We start from the raw sequence: 20,940 nt of genomic DNA on the forward strand, positions 1-20,940 counted from the left end.
ATTCCACATAGAAAACTGTAGTCTAAAAATGATTCCCAAAGAGAACTATCTTCTGCATTAGATCCATTTTTAAAATATAAAATTTTGAAGCATATGCTCATATTTTGGTTAGCTGCTCTTCATAGAGGAGATAAAAAATATTTTTTCAATAAAAAGCATATAAAAATTGCAGGCATTGCTTTATTTATTTATCTATTTACTGTGTTTCCACGAAAATAAGATAGGGTCTTATTTTCTTTTGACCCCTGGCGCTTGGCCTTATTTTGGGGGAAGTCTTATTATTTTTGAGGTGCAGGAGGTGGTGAGTGTGGTCACCTCATGGCTGCTGCTTTGTTGCAATATTTTCGGGGAGGGCTTATTTTACCTCATATGCTCAAAAGTTTGATTGGGCTTATTATCTGGGGAGGTCTTATTTTCAGGGAAACAGAGTATTTATTAAATTTATATGTCATCCCTGTCACTGATAAGGCAACTTAACATATATAATGCCAGTTAGGAATATACATAGTCTTCGTTTACCAACTGTTTGTTCAGCAACCGTTCAAGCATCTTTTTAGCACCGCTGAAAGATTATAAAAAATGCTGCTCACAGGTAGTTATAATCCTCAGGAAAATTAAACATTTATATAATATAGGTAGTCCTTAACTCAGTGTTTCTCAACCTTGGCAACTGCTGGCTGGGGAATTCTGGGAGTTGAAGTCCAGACGTCTTCAAGTTGCCAAGGTTGAGAAACACTGCCTTAACTTATAACTACAATTGAGTCTAAGATTCCTGTCATTAAGCGAGACATTTGCTAAGTAAGTTTTGCCCCATGTGACAACCTTTTTTGTAGTTGTTAAGTGAATCACTGTAATTATTAAGTTAATAACACAGTTGTTAGGTGAGTCTGGCTTCCCCATTGATTTTGCTTCTCATAAAGCTGCAAAATGTGATACCATATTCCTGATGCACTGCAACCATCATAAATACATGCCAGTTGCCAAACATACAAATTTTGGTCACGTGACCATAGGGATGTAACACTTTTGTAAGTGTGCAAAATGGTCATAAAGTCACTTTTTTCAGGGCTGTTGTAACTTTCAAACGGTCACTAAAAAACTGTTGTAAGTCAGGGGATTTATACATTATATAATGTATTTATACATTATATAAATATAATTTATATTATAGCAAATATAGTAACATTATATATAATTGTATATAATTTTATATAATTCCATAAGAACTTAATTCATAAGTTTACAATTCATAAATTATCATGAATGAATAAATACATGAACTTTCTAGCTATTTTCAAAATGGCCTCCCTTGAAAGTTCAAGTCCAGTGAAAGTTATGTATTCCTAATGCTACACCATCTCTACAGTATATACCTTTGCCAGTCTGACATGGGTATTGGGCAGAATGCTCTAAATTTCATTCCAAATTACAATGAAGGATGCTTACCTGTTAAATTGTAACTATATTGAAAACAATTTTGATTCAGAATGCAAGGCCTGTGCTGTGCACTTTCAGGGCAGGTCTTGGGTTTTAAAGGCATTCGCAGTATATGTCGAGTCCTTGTTTGCCTTATACTGGGATCACATCGCTAGAGATTTAAAAAAAAACCAACGCGGGTAAGTGAATTATGCAAGCACATGTTTACAGTTGTGTCAAGGATGGTTACCTGCATTATTAATTTAATTGGTTTTCAAATTACCTATCAGGCTAAAGAGTCTCTTGTGAATAATCTCATTATATAACACCAATGCTTTTACCCTGAATTTGACAGTCATCTAAAAAAACAAAACACCTCTGTATGTACATAGCAGAAGAATCATAACACAGGGCTGAGGATTTATATGGTGGTCATCCAAACATTTAACCAAGCTACTGCTGGTTTATTAATTAAAAAGAAAGGTACCATCATCTTTGTAGATCTGTTTTATAGTTGTCTTCATTTTTTTTCTTTTCAATTAAGAAAAAAAATTGTTATAGTAAAATGTGAACACCTGTATTCCTGAAAATATGTTTCCTTTAATTCTTTCAAATTGCAAATATGTTTTATCCCCTTTTTCAAAATCGCTATACTGGAGATGTTTTAGTGGATAAAGGTTTATGAAAAAATGTGCTATTTCCTCAAAATCATTAAGATGCTATATTTGAATAAAAGAAAACAGTATCAGACACTACTGAAAAACACCCACTTAGCACTCTTTTACTGTTTATTATACATGTACAGATATGTATATTTAATTATCTTCTCCTACGGCACAGTGACGATGTTCTCAAACATGTTGCCCATGAAAGGTGTTTTTAAAAGGGCTGAATGGACAGTTTCTTCAGAAGTGGATGGCCCCTCTGCTTTCTTTAAGACTTCTGGCCCCAATCTGTCACATAAAGAAATATTTTCCCTGCCTGGATCTGCCTAGACATTTTTCTTAAATAATCTAAGGTAGATAGAGCTCTAGAGTACATTTTCTATCTGTTTCCTTAGGCTCATAAGGTGAAAGTTATCCCATGCAATTTGATTAGAAACACTTTATTTCAAGGTGGGATATTTTTCTCAAAGTCCCTCATAGATCCATCCTGGCAAATCTCCATGAATTGCAATATGAGGTTTTCCAGTGGTAATAATCCTGGAATCAATCCAAAGAACTCAGTTGGAAAGCTACTTGAGAATGCAATGGAGATCACAAAATGAGTTATTTTTCTAGCCTTCATCTTCAGTAGTCTTCAGGGTTGTACATTTATGCTCTAGCCATCTTGTAATCCATTTCATCCCAGGAAACCAGAAGGAATGCATACACAAAACATTTACCCTGCCATTTGTTACTCTATTTTCTTTTGTCTTTTAATGCTCCTATAATCCTAGGGGTAGAGTTGGGCAACTGAATGGAGCTGAGTGTTTACTGGCTAGATGCCTTTCCTATCACCAATGCAGAGTTCGCAGCAGATTATTACTCGCTGTGCCCAAAGAGAGAGAAATAACTGGTGCTATCTAGGATTGAGCTCACAGCCTCCTGATTGTGAGGTGAGAGCTCCACCTCTAGGCCACTATACCACTCCCATTTATTACGCTATCTTGTAGGGCAAACAGTTTGGGGCACTGGAGAATTCTCCCAGGCCATTCAAGGCTTTATCACTATCCATATATCTTTGCAGACATCATCTTCATAGGACCTTCCCCTTCTCTTGCAAGGGAAGAAGACACAGCTGTACTATTTTGGAGGCAAACAAAATCATGCCATATTGCAAGATGAGATTTTTTTTCCCCAGGCACAGCAAGAAGACACCTTTGCTGGTTAAGGAAGATTCAGCTTGCTGGTTGATTGTTTCTCTTTTTCTTCTTAATGAGGCATTTAATATGTCTCTCTCTGCCCCAGGGCACAGTTAAATGGGTACTTTTGGGTAGCATCAGCAAAGTGAATAGGCGGTAAGCGCAGTAATTTATTAGCTTCAGATGTTCCTAAAGGGCAATTAGCTTGGCATACAAATGTCCTAACCTGCTACCCTTTATCATGATGCTGGGGGTAATGGAGTTGCTTAAGTGATTGAGAATGGCAGAGCTACAACACAAACGAGTGGCAAATCCTAAGCCATTCCATGTCGGTGGTAACCCTCTTATTGATTCCAAATGAAGCAAACTGTGTCAGGATGTAAAGAAGAGCAGAAAAACAACCCCCTCTTCTAAATACAGAAATCAAATCCACATTTCAAAGCGCAATTGCATTTTCCCGAAGGCATTTAATTAATAGAAATGAGTTTGGAGGAATCGAGCGATGAAAGCCCATGCCATGAACTGGATGAGATTATAACCCAGCCACAACAAACCCACAACCCTCCCACCCCTTGTGTTATCCTGATAAATATTAGGGATATTTTTTAAAGCATCCTTCCATAAATCACTCCAAGGGCATTACTTTTCTCCCCGTTTAAATGCTCATTAACTAGAGACAGCAGTTCAAAAACACAAGCTTCTCTTGTCTCGCAGCTGTCACCAAAGACAGAACTCAAGAGCAAGAGACTGGCAGAACCAAGAAAGAGAGACAATGCCCCACCCTCCTGAATATGCAAAAGAAGACTCCAACAATTTGGCTGGCAGGCACAATACTACGGGGGACCTAGCCCGAAACAGCTGTGGCAGGAACCCAGCTGACAGCAGTCCAGCAAATGACTTGTATGATGCCTCTTGTAACAGCGGAAGACAGACACTGGTGTGTGTGACCTCGGTGTCTTTCTCCTGAGCATCTGCCAAGGGAGACTAGACTGTTTGCTCCTTCAGTAAATCTGAATTAAGCAAATGCAAGTGCGCCGTAGCCGTTCTCTGTAACCTTGCGGCATGATTTCATACACACGCTGCTTTTCCTGGAAGCTCAGCTGTTTGCTGGAGAATGATCACCCAGACATTTAACATAAGCCATTTTTCTTAATTACGTGAAAACGAATCCTTGTTTCCAACTGTTTACAAATGGTTTATTATCTTTCCCACAATTAATTTGATTGTTTGTCCTTGCAGGCAAGAATAATAGTATGAATGATTTGCCAATAATAATCAATGAGAAGTATCTTGATAGAAGTTCCCAATTACTGCTCTACTGAATTCATTTTGCTGTGTTAAAATCAATCACTGAAAATCGATGAAGAGAGGAGCTGGTTTTATAAATGATCACCTTTTCAGCATGAAAACGAGCATCTCAAACAGCTTGGCCATGACTGTCATCTTTTAATTGACTGTATCTGAGATGTGTTTTATAACAACTTATTATGGAGGCCTATTTAAAATCCAATCCAAACATGGCTTGCGTAAGGATTAGGGAAGGGAAAGCAAAATTTCTTCTTGCGATCAGCAAATACTGAAAGATTATTTGCTAGTGCTAGACAGGCTAATTTTCCCACTCCTTCCACCAGTTCTTATTATTCAATTTGATTTCACAGATTTAAGAGAAATTGCTTTCAAAAATTATATCAAAGGAAAAAAATATATCTCATGGATGGAATGCTGCACTCATCACTGTATAAAGTCAAGGTTTGTCCATTAACATTTTAGGTTTCATGGTGAAATTGCCTTTCAAGAGATCCTCAACTGGATTTTTTCAGTAACGGTGCTTCTACTAAGGAAAACTCTCCTCCTGGAAAAAATTGAAGAGGGTATTCATCTTATGTTTTCTGTCCACACACAGTTGTAATAATCTCCATTTACTATTTTAATTTGGGATGCATCTCTATCCAAACATAATAAAAGATCTATTTTCCCCCACAACAACCACCTTAACAGAATAACAGAGTTAGAAGGGACATTGAAGATTTTCTAGCCCAACTCCCTGCTCAAGCAAGAAACACTCTACCATTTCAGACAAATGTTTGATATCTTCCTAAAAACCTCCAGTGTTGGAGCACCCACAACTTCTGGAGGCAAGTCATTCCACTGATGCTAATAAAATCCTTGGTTGTATAAACAGAGGTACAGAATCAAATCACTTGAAGTATTAGTACTGCTTTAGAAATCCTTAGTAAGACAACACCTGGAATACTGCATCCTGTTTTGGCACCACATTAAAAAAAAGAAATTGAGACTTTGAGAAAAGTGCAAAGAGTAACTAAGACAATTAAAGGCCTGGAGACAAAAACATATCAAGAACGGTTGCAGGAATTGAGTTTGGCTAGAGAAAAGAAGGGTTAGAGGTGACATGACAGCAGTATTCCAGTACTGAAGGGCTGCCACAAAGAAGAGGAGGTCAACTTATTTTCCAAAGCATCAGAAGGCAAGGCAAGAAACAATGGATGGAAACTAATCAAGGAGAGAAGCAACCTGGCATTAAGGAGAAACTTCCTAACAGTAAGGGCAATTAATCAGTGGGATAGCTTGCATTCAGAAGTTGTAGGTTCTCCATCATTGGAAAAGACTTGGTAGCCATCTGTCTGGAATGGTACAGGGTCTCTTGCTTGAGCTGCAGGTTGGACTAGAAGACCTCCAAGGTCCCTTCCAGCTCTATTCTGATTGAATTTGTTCTAACTGTCATGAAATCTCTTCCAAGTCCTAGGTTGGATCTCTCCTTGATTAGTTTCCACCCATTGCTTCTTGTCCTGCCTTTAGGTGCTTTCGAGAATAGGTTGTCCTTCTCTTCTTTGTGGCAGCCACTCAAATATTGAAACACTGTTATCATGTCACCTCTAGTCCTTCTTTTCATTAAACTAGACTATCTAATTCCTGCAATTGTTCTTCACATGTTTTAGCCTCCAGTCCCCTAATCATCTTTGTTGATCCTCTCTGCACTCTTTCTAGAGTCTAAACATCTTTATTATATCATGGTAACTAAAACTGGGTGCAATATTCCAAGTGTGGAATATTATGCTTACCAAATGCATGCAACAACCAGTTGGCCAGCACACATCTGCATGCCAAAACCCGGAAGACCAACGGGCGATAGCTGGCATGCCCAGAGATATGGTCCACTTCTGCCACACATGCCACTGGTTCACCATCACAGCTATAGGGTCTTCTGCTTAAGTAGGGAGTTGGACTAGAAGACTTCCAAGGTCCCTTCCAACTCTGTTATTCTGTTCCTCCTAATGTGGGAAGAAGGGATTTTCTGACCAACCTAGTATATGTCTATAAACAGATTTTTAGTATCCTCAAAAAACAGACATAACAACCAAAGTGCAAGAAAACTTTCTAAAGAAAAAAGTGTCAAATTATCAAATGGCGCAACATTAAGATTAAATGATCAGCAGCAGCAATTTTTTTACCCACCACACAGAAAATATTTTGTTATCTGTACCTTTCTAATACCTTTATCTGGGTTTATATGACATGTAGGAATTACGGGTGGAAGAAGCATAAAAAGATTAACTGGACAGATTGCTCCTATAACTAACTCTCCCTGAAATGTTTGCAGGGAACAGAGCAGATATGAGTAGAATTTGTCCCTAAAGAGTACTCACTCGGAAGTTGTAAAAGGACTTCTAGACCTAACTCCATAAAACTATGTGATTTGATAAATAATCACAAATGGCAAATTGCTTCTGATCGCTTCCTACTATGACCTGATACCACTGAAATGCACAGGTGTAATAAAAAGCACAAAGGAGAACTTTAATCTAGGAAAGAGGTGATATTTTTTCTATTATTCTCCAGTTCTATAGATCCATAGAAAATAATGGTGTATGTGTTTTGAAATGTGTCTATTAGGCTAGAAAATGTCAAAAGTGAACTGGGATTATAAAATCCTGAAGAGAGAGGGTTGGGGGTAGAAAGGGCTTCTTCATCATTATTTATGAAACTGGATTTCTTAACAGCTGGTCTACATTTTAAGCATTTTAAGAATTACACTAATCTCCTTAGACAAACTTTGGGCAAGAATGCTCATGACATGGCTCCAAAAGAAAACATGACAGCTAATCCAAAAACGTTATCTATTGCTGCAAATATTCTTCTTCGGTAAATTAAATAAAGATAACACTTGCAATCCTAAGAAGAATACATTCTTAACCATATTTACAATATCCTTGGTTGGTTCTTTTTTAACACTCCTTCTACATTGATTTATAATAGTATTGGGATGAAATCAAGAAAAGGGAAGCCTGGCCATGCTTTATGCTTTCATGGTTTCAGGGAGGTAGAAAAGCTTGCTTGTGCAAAATTCCCAAGGATATTATGTGTATTCAGCCAAACACGGAATGCTTCCCATCTCATAAAACTTTATTTAGTGCATGAAGGCCAAAGGATGCATTCACTATTTCTATGTTTTATTGTTGGAATCTATACTGAACTAAGTATAGATTTAAATTTATGAACTAAGTTGCTGTACATACTGATAACACTGAATCCCAGAATACCTGAGTAAAAATGGTCCAAATTCTGATTCCAAAAGAATCCTTAAGGTATCGAGCTAACTCACATCTGTTCTCTTTCCCAAACTTATTGTCTGAGGATAATTAGAGAATGGCAACATTCCTGGCAGCAAAACGTCTCAAGTTTTAAAACTTATTAGCCAACCTATGCTTTATTTCCTTACCTAAACAGAGAAAGCAGAATGACCAAAAAAACAGTGGGAGCAGGAACAACTTCTTGCTGGCTTTCCTACTGAGTTTCTTTGTGGGAATCTGAAAAGGAGCATAAAAAATCTCCCCTCCCTTTCCCTTCATTTAGGTAGTTAAGTGCTTGCGGCTGGGTAGGGGAGTGAGTGAGGGATTGAGAGATTGTCTGGGAAACTGTCACAGAAGAATGAAAATGAAGATCATGTGAACGTATCAACAGCATAGACAGTAGCACTGAAATAGTCACAACTTTCCCAATTTTCATTCCCTTGGGAGTCATGGGTCCCAAGTTTTGCCACATTCCATAAGTTAGCTCTTTTGGAATATCTTGTTTCAAAAATTGTTGCCCTATGACGGACTGTTTTGCCCAGTTAAAGATCATGGCAATGTGAGTTTTAGTACTAGATAAATACACACCACTAAATTAAATTTAGAACAAATTCATTACTTTTGCAATAAGCCAGAGGAAATGGGATTTCCAACACTTCTCGGCTCAAAACACTGAAGATTCCTTAATAGTATTTCTTGGTGTGAATACATATTCTTGAGAATGATGAGATTTCTAGCTTTTAATGTGGAAAACATATTTATGGGTAAGATAAAAGGAAGCAAGTGAACTGGTGAGACCTACATTAGTTGGGTCTGGCTTTGTTAATTTTGACTTATCTAAAATGACCTGCACTACCACACTGTAATAGGGTTCTGAACTGAGCTTGCTCATCACTTAATTATAACTCTGATCTCTGTTGTAAGTTGCAATTGCAGATACACGGAAAATGCAAAGGCCTAGCTAAATGTAACGATGAAATTTATGACTGATTTAGTTAATTTCCCCAAAGATACTGAATAGAAACTCTTATGGGAAGTATTTTAATTAAGAAACATAGCAGTGGAAAATGGCATTGATCCAATCTGAAGTATTCTCCTCCTTCTCTTTGCTAATATTTAAGAATTTGGACATTTGAGCTGGAGACTCCAGGGTGTCATCTAATTAGATCCCACTAGACAGCTTTCATGTTTTTCAACTGTGCTTTTGGGGAGGGGAAGGAGAGAATCATTGCATTATTTTCACTGAAAAGGAATCTTAGAAATGTGTGCAACTTCTACATTTATCAATGACTTTGGCAACAGGTTTAGCAAACAGAACTCAAAATGAATTGCTCATTATGAACATTTATTATTAACAACTGAAATACTGAAATAAGGTAGGGAATCCCCACTAAACATGACTTCTGGAATTCTTGCTAATACCTTTGACTAGCAGTAGCCATGTGTTTTCATTCGTGGAATGAAATATCATGGAATGTTTCCATTTTCTCTCTCTCTGCTCTCTCTGTCTCTCTCCCTCCCTCCCTTTCCCTCTCCCTTTGAACAGGGCAAAATATGTTCTATCTCATTCATTTGTGGAATGAAGTATCATGGAATGTTTCCATTCACCCCCCCCCCAACCCGCTGTCTCTCTTTCCCTCTTCCTCTCCTTCTCCTTTTCCCTCTGATCAGGGGAAAATATGTGCTATCTCTGCTTTTGTATGTGTGTTTTTCTTCTCTCCCTTAGTTTTGTGGCTGGGTGAATGTTTTTGTGTACAGTAAGTGTGCATTGGGGAGCTCAGAGCAGGATGCCTATGCTCCAGTTTGGGTCCTGTGACTACAACAGGGAGGGATGGAGGGGCTTTAGAGTGGAATAGTCAACAACATTCCTGCCCAGAGGCCTCTCACAGAGGGCTGCATTTGGGAGTAACATTTTAGCCCTCAAAACAGGTCCAGATCATTTTAGAATTTAATGTTTCTTTCGGCAACTTTTCCCTCGCAATTAATTTATCCTGCTGATGGACAGACAGCAGAATCCCAAGCGCTTTGCGTAGTTTCTTTTCAATATTACTCTAAATTAGAAATAATAAATGGCAACGGTTTAGTTGATTCTCTTCCCCCAGAAATGATAATCCCATGTTCTCCATGTGTGATTATTTTCGTGATGTGAAATTTACTGGCTGACGGTTTGAGTTTCACCTACCCTACGTGGAATTTGATACAACTTAGGTAGTAATCCTTGATGAGTTCCAAAAAATAATAATACAGAAAGTGTATGTGTGTATGTGTGTGTATTTGTGCGTAAGAGATTACCTGGTTAGAAAGCCACCAAATGATTAAAACAGCTTGTTCAACTGTTTGGTATCCATTGTATAAAAAAAACTATAATGAATTGGATGCACTTTAATAGATACACTAATGCTACAATAATGTGTTAAAAATTTCTAAACAGGAGAAATGAAGAGTAAGACTGTACTTACTGTGTTGTGAGCAAGCAGCGCTGTTTCGGACTATTTTTTAAGATGCTGACATGTTCAGCAATGTTTAAATATCTGCTTGCTGATGTTAGTATGATTTCTACAACTAATTCTTCATATGACCTTTATAACTCACGATTACACAGGGTGGGACATGCTTGTTGAGCTTGTAATTTATTGAAATACTTGCATGTGGCAGCAGGAAGATGAGGTTTAATAAGCTATTCAAAATGAAATGTGTAAGTGGAATCCATCAATGCAGAAAACACTGCATCAGGGAAGGAATTAGACTGGCTTTACTGTAAGAGCATAACCAACCATTGAAAGCAAGCTGTATACAGGTGTAAATGCTCTGTAATCAATTTAATAAGCTCCTTATAACATGAACTCCATTAAAAATTTAATAATGGCAATAATTTTTGGAACCCCCTTTCCTTCCACTGGACTTTTAATCACTGAAGAAGAATCTAGTTTACTTAAAAATAAGACAATTTGAGAAAGTTTGCAGGTAGTCCTTGACTTATGACCATAACTGGGACTGGAAATCTTGGTCATATATTGTTATAATTGTAAATTGAGGCATCCATGTGACTGGAAGTAATTTTCTGGGCTTTTTCACAGCGGTTGTTAAGAAAACATGATGGTCATTAAACAAACACCACAGTTGTTAAGTGAATGCATTCATCTGAATGGGAGTTTTTTTGTCTAGAAACTGGCAAAACATTCTGGAAACTACCAAAAACATAGTGATTCACAGTCATGTGACCATAGGACACCTCAACCAATTGTAAATTTGTCCTGCTTGACATGACCATAGTAGAATGTAGAGTAACCATTTACATGACCAGGGTGCTTTTAAAAAAAGCACTTTGAACATCTGTAAAACAACTGGTTGTAAGTTGAGAACTACTGTACTTGTATGAAGCTCTCAACATAAACATAAAAATGTAACAACACATAAATGGATGTAAGAGCTGCAGTGGCCCAGTCGTTAGGGTGCAGTACAGCAGGCTACTTCTGCTGACTGCCGACTGCATGCAATTTGGCAGTTCAAATCTCATCAGGCTCCAGGTTGTCTCAGCCTTCCATCCTTTCGAGGTCGGTGAAATGAAGACCCAGATTGTTGGGGGCAATATGCTGACTCGCTTAGAGAGGGCTGTAAAGCACTGTGAAGCGGTATATAACTCTAAGTGCTATTGCTATTGCTATCTCAGGGACACAGCATTCTAATGCTTTGTCAATCATAACAAAACATGTATTTGTCAGGTACTATAGCATTAACCAAATGCTTTGTCTGTTGTAATAAACAATTCATTTCAAGTCAGTCCTCCAATGGAATGAATGGGATTGTTCTTTGAGTGGCTCCTGTTTATTTCAGTAAAACTGAATGGAAACTCACACAGAAATATGTTTTACTGAAATAAACAGGAGCTGCTTTTATTTCATTATTCCAATCTTATAGATTTGTATAATAGTATCCCACATTAATTTGCTTCGTTATTGCACCATACACTCTTTTTTCCCCCCACCTAGAGGCACTCCAGTTAAAAATGAAAATTGAAATCATGATTAATCCAATTCAAAAGAGTGGGATAAAGAAGAAAACACTGACTTGTTTTTAAAAGTGGGGTGTTGGGAAGGGAAGGGTAAGCACAGCTCTTAAAGAGAGAGAGAAAGCAGCCCTGTGCATGGACTGGAAATTGTGGGAATTAAGAAAATAACCACTTTATTTATTTTATTTACATGTATTAAATTATATTGTATTTTATCCTATAACTATTGTATTTTACCTTACTCTTATTTTGAATTGTTTGTATAAGATTTTATTGGCAATATGTGTTTGAACCTTGTGCTTTGATATGGCCTATAGGCTAATCAATAAAGCTATCAAATCATACTAACCATTAAACAGTCAAACATTTTGAATCCACTTATCTATTGACATATTAAGCTTTTTTATGGGTTGGAGAAGGGCCTCCATGGCTTGTAAAACCCCTTTTGCTTCTGTGATTTTGAAGTGGGTAGTTAATTGTGTGCTAATTGCCTGATACTGTAAAGGTATCACAGGCAAGTATCTTCAAAGAACTGGTGGACGGATGTTGGCAATACATTTAAACAACTTCAATTTTAATAAAATACTTGAGTCCTTACATTTAAACAATCAGTGGTCTCAACCCTGAATCCTGCAATGGTTAGGCTACTTTCCCTCCTGATCAAGGAAAGAGGAAAAAGTCAAAATAACAATGTTTTTGTCCTCTTGGGGGCCACTGTGACAATGAACTACAGCTAAGGGAAGGAGAAGAAATGTTTTCTGATGAAATCTGCCTGCCTCTCGAAGTGCTATTATTCAGTTTTGATGCTTCTGTTACAGGTAGCCCTCGACCTACAACTCGTTTAGTGACCATTTGAAGTTACAAAGGCACTGAAAAAAGTGACTTAGGACTCTTTTTCACACTGATGATCATTGCAGGATCCCCATGGTCATATGATCAACATTTGGATGCTTGGAAAACTGGCATGTATTTAGGACGGTTGCAGTGTCCTGGGGTCATATGATCATCTTTTGCAACCCTCTGACGAGCAAAGTCAATGGGGAAGCAAGATTCACTTAAGAAATGTGTTACTAACGTAATAGCCATGGTGATTCACCTAACAACTGCATCAAGAAAGGTCGTAAAATGTGGCAAAATCAACTTAATAGTTGTCTTATTTAGCCACAGACATTTTGGGCTCAATTGTGGTGATAAGCCAAGGACTGCCACTACTTAAAATTAGGGTATGTTTAGAACATTTGTGTCCAACTGATTAGTCAGTATTTGCCTTTGACCTTTTTTTAAAAGATGGGAAGAGTGGATGATAGTACAAAATAGGTTTGGTTACATAAATATATGGCAGCAGCTGAGATTTTTTAATTCCTTTTCTTATATTTTGCAAGGAGAGCTTGGGGCCATTTCCTTGCTTTTTAAACTGTCTAAAGTCCTTCATAGGCATTTTAATAGAGTCTGCATATGTTCCCAACTCAAAATCATGAGATTAAAAAGCTACTGGTTTTCAGCAACCACAGTACTAAATTTTGGAATGGTTCTGAGGACTATAAAAAGGGAGTTCATAGTTTCTTACCCTCAGGTATAAGAGCATTGATGAAACTATTAATTTTAATCTTGTTACCAAGGAAATGATTTCAATTCTCCTCTATAGCCAATTCAGAATTATGGCCTAAAATATCCAGGTGTTGTTGTCAAAAACTAGTGAAACTGATCATATGTCTTATTTCCACTTTTGAAGTTCTCCATTAATACTTTAGTAATACCAATTTTATTTATCAGAACACATTTAAGGGTCAGATAAGTCAAGAAAGTGTTGCTGATCCACAATAAGGAGCATTATTATTATTTTTCTTTCATCCCGTCTTGCCTTACACATTTACATAATTAAATGAATGGTTTTCAAACGCTCTTGAATTAGCTACTCTAAATCTTAACATTTGATGCAAACAAGGAGGTCACTCAGATGAAATATTGGGAGTTATCACTTCTTGTAAGCAACCCCCCCCCCCCCCACCAAAACAACAAAACCCAAAGCCCTGATAGCAGATACAATAAATCTCAGATAATTATTTCTGGGAGTTGTGGCCCAACTTGCATATTAACTCAGTTTAAGAGTGCTTTGATAAATTCAAGTGAAGTCAATTAATTACATTTCCAAGTCAGATGAATAGAGAGTCAAGACATCACAGGTATTGCCACAGTTCTTCAACGCTGAATATTTAACAGATGATATTTTCTCTGCTGTCTGTGCAGAAGGAGAAAAATCAAGTAATGATGTGTGAATCTACTATTGTAAGTGGAATTCATATGAAGTCTCTGAAGAGAAAAGTGCTTCAGTTTAATTTCCCCATGTTTATTGAAACAGGCAAGACATAGTCTTGATGCAAGAATTCCCAAAATGAACCTTAGGTAAGAAGAAATGGAATATATAACTGGTTTATAAATCATATAAATAACACTAATTCTATATGTTAATAGTATTTGGGTAGTCCTTGAGTTAGTATTATAGATTGCCCATCACGGTTGTATCTCGTGACAGTGTTTTGACCGTTTTTTTCCTGCAGAAGGTTGCTGAAAATCAGGAATAAGTGCAAGTGTTTTATTTTGGCAAAACTGTTATGTGATTGTGGTATGCTGCAAACAACTGTAAATGTGGCTTGGTTTCCAAGTGCCCAAAACGTCATCGTGTGATTGTGGGGGAGGCTGGCTATTGGAACTTTGAATCTGCTAAGCGAGTAGCCTAGGACAAGGCATATAGGATTACCTATATGTCCTCTGTTTATACAAGGTAAAGGTTTCTCTCGCACACACGTGCTAGTCGTTCCCAGCTCTAGGGGGCAGTGCTATCTCCGTTTCAAAGCTGAAGAGCCAAAGCTGTCCGAAGACGTCTCTGTGGTCATGTGGTTGGCATGACTAAATGCCAAAGGTGTATGGAACGCTATTACCTTCCCACCAAAGGTGGTTCCTATTTTTCTACTTGCATTTTTACATGCTTTCGAACTGCTACGTTGGTAGAAGCTGGGAGCTCACTCCATTATGCAGAGCTAGGGATTCGAACTGCCAAACTTTTTGATCAATAAGCTCAGCGTCTTAGCTACATAGACATAAATACATAAATGTAGATAAAGTGAATGTCACAGAAAAAGGTATTTTTTTCCGTTCACATATGCAAATCAGATATAAGCCTCAACCGTTAAATAGAATTACCTTTCTTTTCTGTTTTAAACTTACTAAAGGAACTTCATGTTTCACATTATGGATAAAACAGTTTTAACTGGGTATTACAGTTCCAAAAATGGATTCCTAACAAATATTTGCTGGTTTCCTATTTCTAACAAGCCTTGGTAGAATCTCTAGTGCAACTTCACACCACTAGCAAGGCTGATAAAAACTAATTTTCACATCTGCAGATTCCCTAATACTTCAACCAGGCTGAAATCGAGAGAGGTATGGATTGAAGCCTTGCTATATTTGCTATAAATAAACTTTCTGGAAAAGTTTTTTTTTGAAATTTTGAAAGCTAGCAAACTGTTTAGTAAACTTGTGTTAAACTAATAAAGATATTCTATCATATAGATTTTGTATTCTCAGATAAAAAGAATCCTATATAACTAAGAAAAAAATCATTTTCAAGAATGTGGCAAACAGGCCTATTGAAACAAATTCTCTTTCTTTCTCTTTCTCTCTCTCTCATACACACAGACACAGTCACACACACACACAAAAACACACACACACCTTATCCAGCTTAAATTTTTACACTGTCTACAGTTTACTATTGACTCCAATGATCATTGGCTAGTAAGATATAGCTCAACAAAATAGAAGAAAAACAACACCATGAACTAAAAATGAGAATAAAATAAAAAATAGAATTGTTAAGGCACTAGAGAGAAAAGTAATATGAACCTGTTAGCCTGGTGTAGTGGGATTGATTTGAATTGTACATGTTTTTGCCTCTGGGGGGTCCTTGGTTCTCTCTGGGAACAGTTGTTTTCTTGCTGTTTTATTACCCAAAACCAGTTAGGTTTCATGAGGAGCACTGATGATGTTACCTAATTTGGGTAACGAAACATCTGCAATGAAACAACCAAGCTCAGAGAGCACCAAGGACCACTCATTTTAATCCTGAGCTACGAATATTCTCCTTTATTTTGCCTCTCGCCTTGGACCTCAGATACAAAGATTGTATGTTATTAATATCTTAGCCATGCACCAGCAGTGCATCTAGTTATTTGAAAAAAAAAATGTATATGGCCATCTGTATTACCTTAATCAACCCTAGACAGACAATAAACACACACACAATAAAAGTAAAAGGTACAGGGGATCCCCAAACCCAGTCACTGTATCTTGCTAGGATTAAGTTGCAGATAGTCCTCACTATCTATATCAGTGGTAAGTAAGCACTTGTTTAGTTTGGGGGTGAATATATACTAGTGATATTGAACCTCATGCTAGCGGGTGTTCCGACCTAGGCTTCCCCAAACCATGAAGTAGACTCTTTGTCCTGACAAAAAAAACCTTTTATTAAGTTACTGTGAATTACTCTCATTCATATACAGCAAACTCTTTCAAGGGGGAATTTACAGTCACAGACCTTATCTGTCTTGGACAGCTGCCAGGCCGATATCTTTAAAACTTGGCAGGGAGTCACGAACCAATTAAGCGAACTAATTGTCTCCTGCAAACTCTACTCCCCTTTCACTCCTCTTTTATTCCTATGGGAGGGGCCATTCACCATCCACCTGTGGCTTTACTCCTAAGTCAACCCTTGTTCCTTAGCTGTTCCCTTCATCTGGCAGCTCTGCGCATGGGCACACTGGGAACAGCCTCCAGCTGTTTGTTTGCCTCACTGATGTCTGACTCTGAAGGCAGCCGATAACTGTCAGATGGCCAGGCCCCATCTCTGCCTCCGACACAGAGCCTCATCAGAACCCTCCCCAGACTCCAGGACTGGCCCATGTTCCCCCCCAACCTCCTCATTGTCCGAATCTGCTGCCAGCTCTGCTGGCCTCTGGCAGACTACAACAGCGGGTGACTTCATCCACCAGTTTCATCCAAATGTTAAATAGAAGAGGAGAGAGAGCCAAACCCTGATGCAGGGGTTGCCTAAGATAGATCTTTTCTCCCCTCCAACACCGATTGGAACTGGGCAAGGAAAAAGGAAGTGAACCACTGGAGAACCATGCTCCCAACTTTCAACCTTGCCTGGGGACAGCATTCCTGCACTTATGTCCTACTGCACCATCCATCCTCTGACTTTCCTGCACTCACACTTTGCTGTACCATCTCCCAGTCTTTTTATGTCTTTGTCCTGCCACACCGTCCATTCCCTGGTCTTTCTGTACTCAGGCACCATCCATGCAACCTGTGTCATGTGCTTCCACACAACTGCACTGGGCCTCCTAGGGCGTCTCTCAGCCTCCCCTCTACATCCCCACAGTACCCCCCCCCCATGGGCACCCCTGCAATCCTTATTTGGGACTCCTGCCACTTCTTTAAAATCCCACCTATCTTGGGGTTACCATTGCCATTGCTAAGCAATGTGATCATATGACATTGTGCTTTATAATGTCATCGCTTAGTGATAGCAATTCTGGTAGTCTTGGTTACCATTGTAACTCAAGAATGATCTGTAGTAGGATGGTTTGAGTTTAGATTTAGTATGACAGCAATTAAACTAAGAATATCATTCTATAGTCTTATTGTTTTGCTTGTGAAAGAATATAACCGACTAATGGTAAAAAAGAATCCGTAGGACAGATATTTTTTAAAAGAACTAAGTGGATTGTTATGCTGATAGCAACCATACCATGAAAAATAATTTGCAGCATTTTGCATATGGCAGTGCATTTAAATATTTTTAGAAGCCAGGCTTATTGAATCTGTATTGGTTCACAGTCTTAGTATGAAAACAACATAGCTATTCAAAATGATTTGCTTATTATAATGTCAATAGAATGATGGCAATATGACAATGACAGCATAATAGCATCTATGAAGGACTGTTTCCTCGGGAAGATTCTTTTTCAAATATGAATGCAAACTCTTCACATTAAATCTTAAGATCAGGATCAATTATGAATTTCAGGAGGCATTAATAGGGTTCTATATTTGGCTGTCAATTATTAGTAGCATGTATTGAGGATATTTTCCTTTTACAGAGAGAAAATACATGGGCATTCATAGTAAAGAAATCTCTTTACAATCTCATACATTGCTTGCATCTGGGAGTATCACACCTTGGGAACTACCAGGTGCATGACATGCCTCAAATGTTTTCATGCAATTGGGGTTTTGGACATGTTACAAGAAAAGGCATTTGGTTTAAACATTGCTGTCACTGAATCTTCAGAAAGGGCTTGGTTCTCAGCTTATTCATTTACTGCATATAGACACTGAGAATAGAAGATCACTATAGCAATCAAATAGGATGGGTGGAAATGTATATGGTCACCATCCCATCATGATGATTCTGGGCAGCTAACAACACTAGAAAAGCAACAGAAAAAACTCTACAATGCTATATATTAAATTGGTAGCCAAGATCAAATCAAAAACACCACAATGCTTTATATGAAATTGGTAGCCAGGATCAAACCACAAACTCTTTGCAACAGAGCTATCGCAGTGATTCTGCCACATGTTCTGAACCCCATGCCCATAATACAACCACGTGTTTAGAGGGATGATGTCCCAAAGAGCAGGCACTATGACAGAAAAAGCTCACTTCCTGGCTCCTCTAGAATGGCATCGTTTAGAAGATGGGACCCATAGCATGCCTCTTCTGCTGGATCCGATGGGATGGATAGATACAACAGGGGAAAGATACTTCTTCAGGTAACCTGATTCCATTCCATGAAATGTTTTATAAATATAATTGAAACCACCTTGAACTGAACCTGGAAGCCTATTGGCAACTGATCCAGCTCATGAAGAAGAGGCTTAACATGTGCTGAATGTGAAGCACTCATAATTACCTGCTCCCCTAATTTTAAGCTACTGTAATTAAATTGCTAGGAACAGCTGCAATACTCTAAAGCCACAGCTGGCCTAGAGGTGGAGCTCTTGCCTCACAATCAGGAGATTGTGAGTTCAATCCTAGGTAAAGGCAGATGTAGGGTTTCCTGCTTGAGCAGGGGATTAGACTAGATGACCTGCAAGATGCCTTCCAACTCTGTTAATCTGTTACTCTGCTCTTCAAGGGTAGACCCATATAAAGCAAATGGCAGTACTGGTACTATAAATGATAATTTAAGAAATGCATATTTATTGAAAAACAAAAGTCATACATTGCTTCACTAGAGAAAGAGCTTACTATCAATCCATTTAACATATATTGGGTTCCAGAAAAAACATACATTTCTTAGTCCCTTCTTTTTATGGCATTATGGATCTAAGCATATCATGGGTAATCCTGTTAATATATAAAAATAGCAAGTATTTGAACTAAAGTACCTCTGGGCATTGACTCCAGTGACTCCATTCAGATACCACACATTCATTAGGACAATAGAGGATACATTTCTGTTTTTCCAAAGGAACTTTGGACTGATTACAAAGCACAAGAGGTACAGGTTCACCATCTCCACCTTCAGTGGTGTTTATACATCTGTAGGATGATAAGAACATCATCTGCAAGGCATTCCACAATGAAAAACAAATAAATAATACAGTAAATAAGATCAACCCTCCGAATCGAGCTCAACATCTGGTGAATTCTTAGACATGTCTTTGCAATTATCTAGACAGCAGAATAAAAATGGGTTTTCACTGGTTTCTTCTGGGACTCCCCCCCCCCATTTTGTGATCTTACCTCTGATAGGCTTTCAATTAAGGTTTTTTTTTTACTTTTCAGAAATATTTTATGTTTGTTATATATGTCACATATGATTATTCATTGCAGTGAATAACTAGTAATTATTTAATCAGTTGATTATATCTGAATATTTATGTCATGCTAGTGCTGCTGAGGAGAGCTGAAAGAATATGTAGAGATTGTGTAGAAATACTGCAATTAAGTAAAATGCTGTTCATGAAACCAAAGATATGATTACAGCCCATATGACAGAATTTTCATCCTAAAGATTAAGTTTATTTTCATGCAAATATGAAACATGAAACAGACTACTCTAGACACCTTTGCATTGTGATAAAATTAAGACAGTTTTATAAAGATGTTCCAAAGACAACTGTTATATTTTCTTAGCTTGCTTGTTTTTAAATTTATTTTGTGGTAATTTTTTATTGCTTTATTTTTTATTTTTTTAGATTTTTTTAATTGTTTTAGAATTTTAGAATTGTAAGCTGCCCAGAGTAATTTGGTTGAACTGGGCAGCTATAGAAATCAAATCAAATCAATCAGTCAATCAATCCATGAACCAATAGTCAACTGCTTTTATTTTCCACTTACCTGATTTGCCTCATTTGTATTCCTTCTCCACAGTGGAGGGAATTTTGTGCACTGCTGATTTCACATTGAGACCATGGCTCTACTCGCCAGGAATACTGATTGCACTCACTGTAACAGGGGACTGCCTCGTACACCTTCCACAAAAAACATACAAATGTATACATAATCAGTCACTTGAGTGAAAATTCTCCAGAGGAATACGTTAGCGGAACAACAATAGAAGAAGAATCTTCCCCCAGTTGCTGAGTAGTGTGCTAGATTTTATCCACTGTTCTAAGAAGAGTGTAATGTTTAAATTCATTGATTTCTTATAGACTTAAAAGGGAATGTGATAAACATTCAGCTTCTTAGAATAAAAATCACCATTTCCAACAGTCTAAAGAAGAATTTCATTACAATTTCATTTCCTCTGAAGATCTATGAGCTATTCCCTTTTACAATTACATAACATATTGTACCTTACAAAAAACTCGTTCATACCCACTGTCAAGAAAATAAAATCTTTTCCCTTTTTTGATTGTATCTCATATACAGTTAAAATTGCATTTTAGTATAAAAATGCAACTTTATTTTTTTAAAAAAATATTTGAATTCCACAAAACCATTTTATTTTATTATGATTTTTTTTAAAAAAATAGATCTCTAAAACAAACAATTGTGCTTCTCAGTCAAG

The 20,940-nt window shown here is 37.5% G+C and overlaps 1 protein-coding gene across 1 annotated transcript in view; it reads right to left on the reverse strand.

The window, feature by feature from the left end:
- The window catches only part of THSD7B (thrombospondin type 1 domain containing 7B), a 442,486-nt gene that overhangs the window by 46,401 nt on the left and 375,145 nt on the right, over nt 1-20,940 (reverse strand). Inside the window, exons 15-17 of the mRNA XM_087710996.1 lie at nt 20,268-20,401; nt 19,313-19,466; nt 1,447-1,588 (exon numbers count right to left, since the gene is read on the reverse strand). Of these exons, the coding sequence (XP_087567122.1) occupies nt 1,447-1,588; nt 19,313-19,466; nt 20,268-20,401 (430 nt within the window). The remainder of the gene's footprint in view (nt 1-1,446; nt 1,589-19,312; nt 19,467-20,267; nt 20,402-20,940) is intronic.

This window comes from Thamnophis sirtalis, unplaced genomic scaffold (assembly GCF_051295495.1).
Source record: "Thamnophis sirtalis isolate CommonGarterSnake01/CBP01778 unplaced genomic scaffold, rThaSir2_p1.2 scaffold_1, whole genome shotgun sequence".
NCBI classification, from domain to species: domain Eukaryota; kingdom Metazoa; phylum Chordata; class Lepidosauria; order Squamata; family Natricidae; genus Thamnophis; species Thamnophis sirtalis.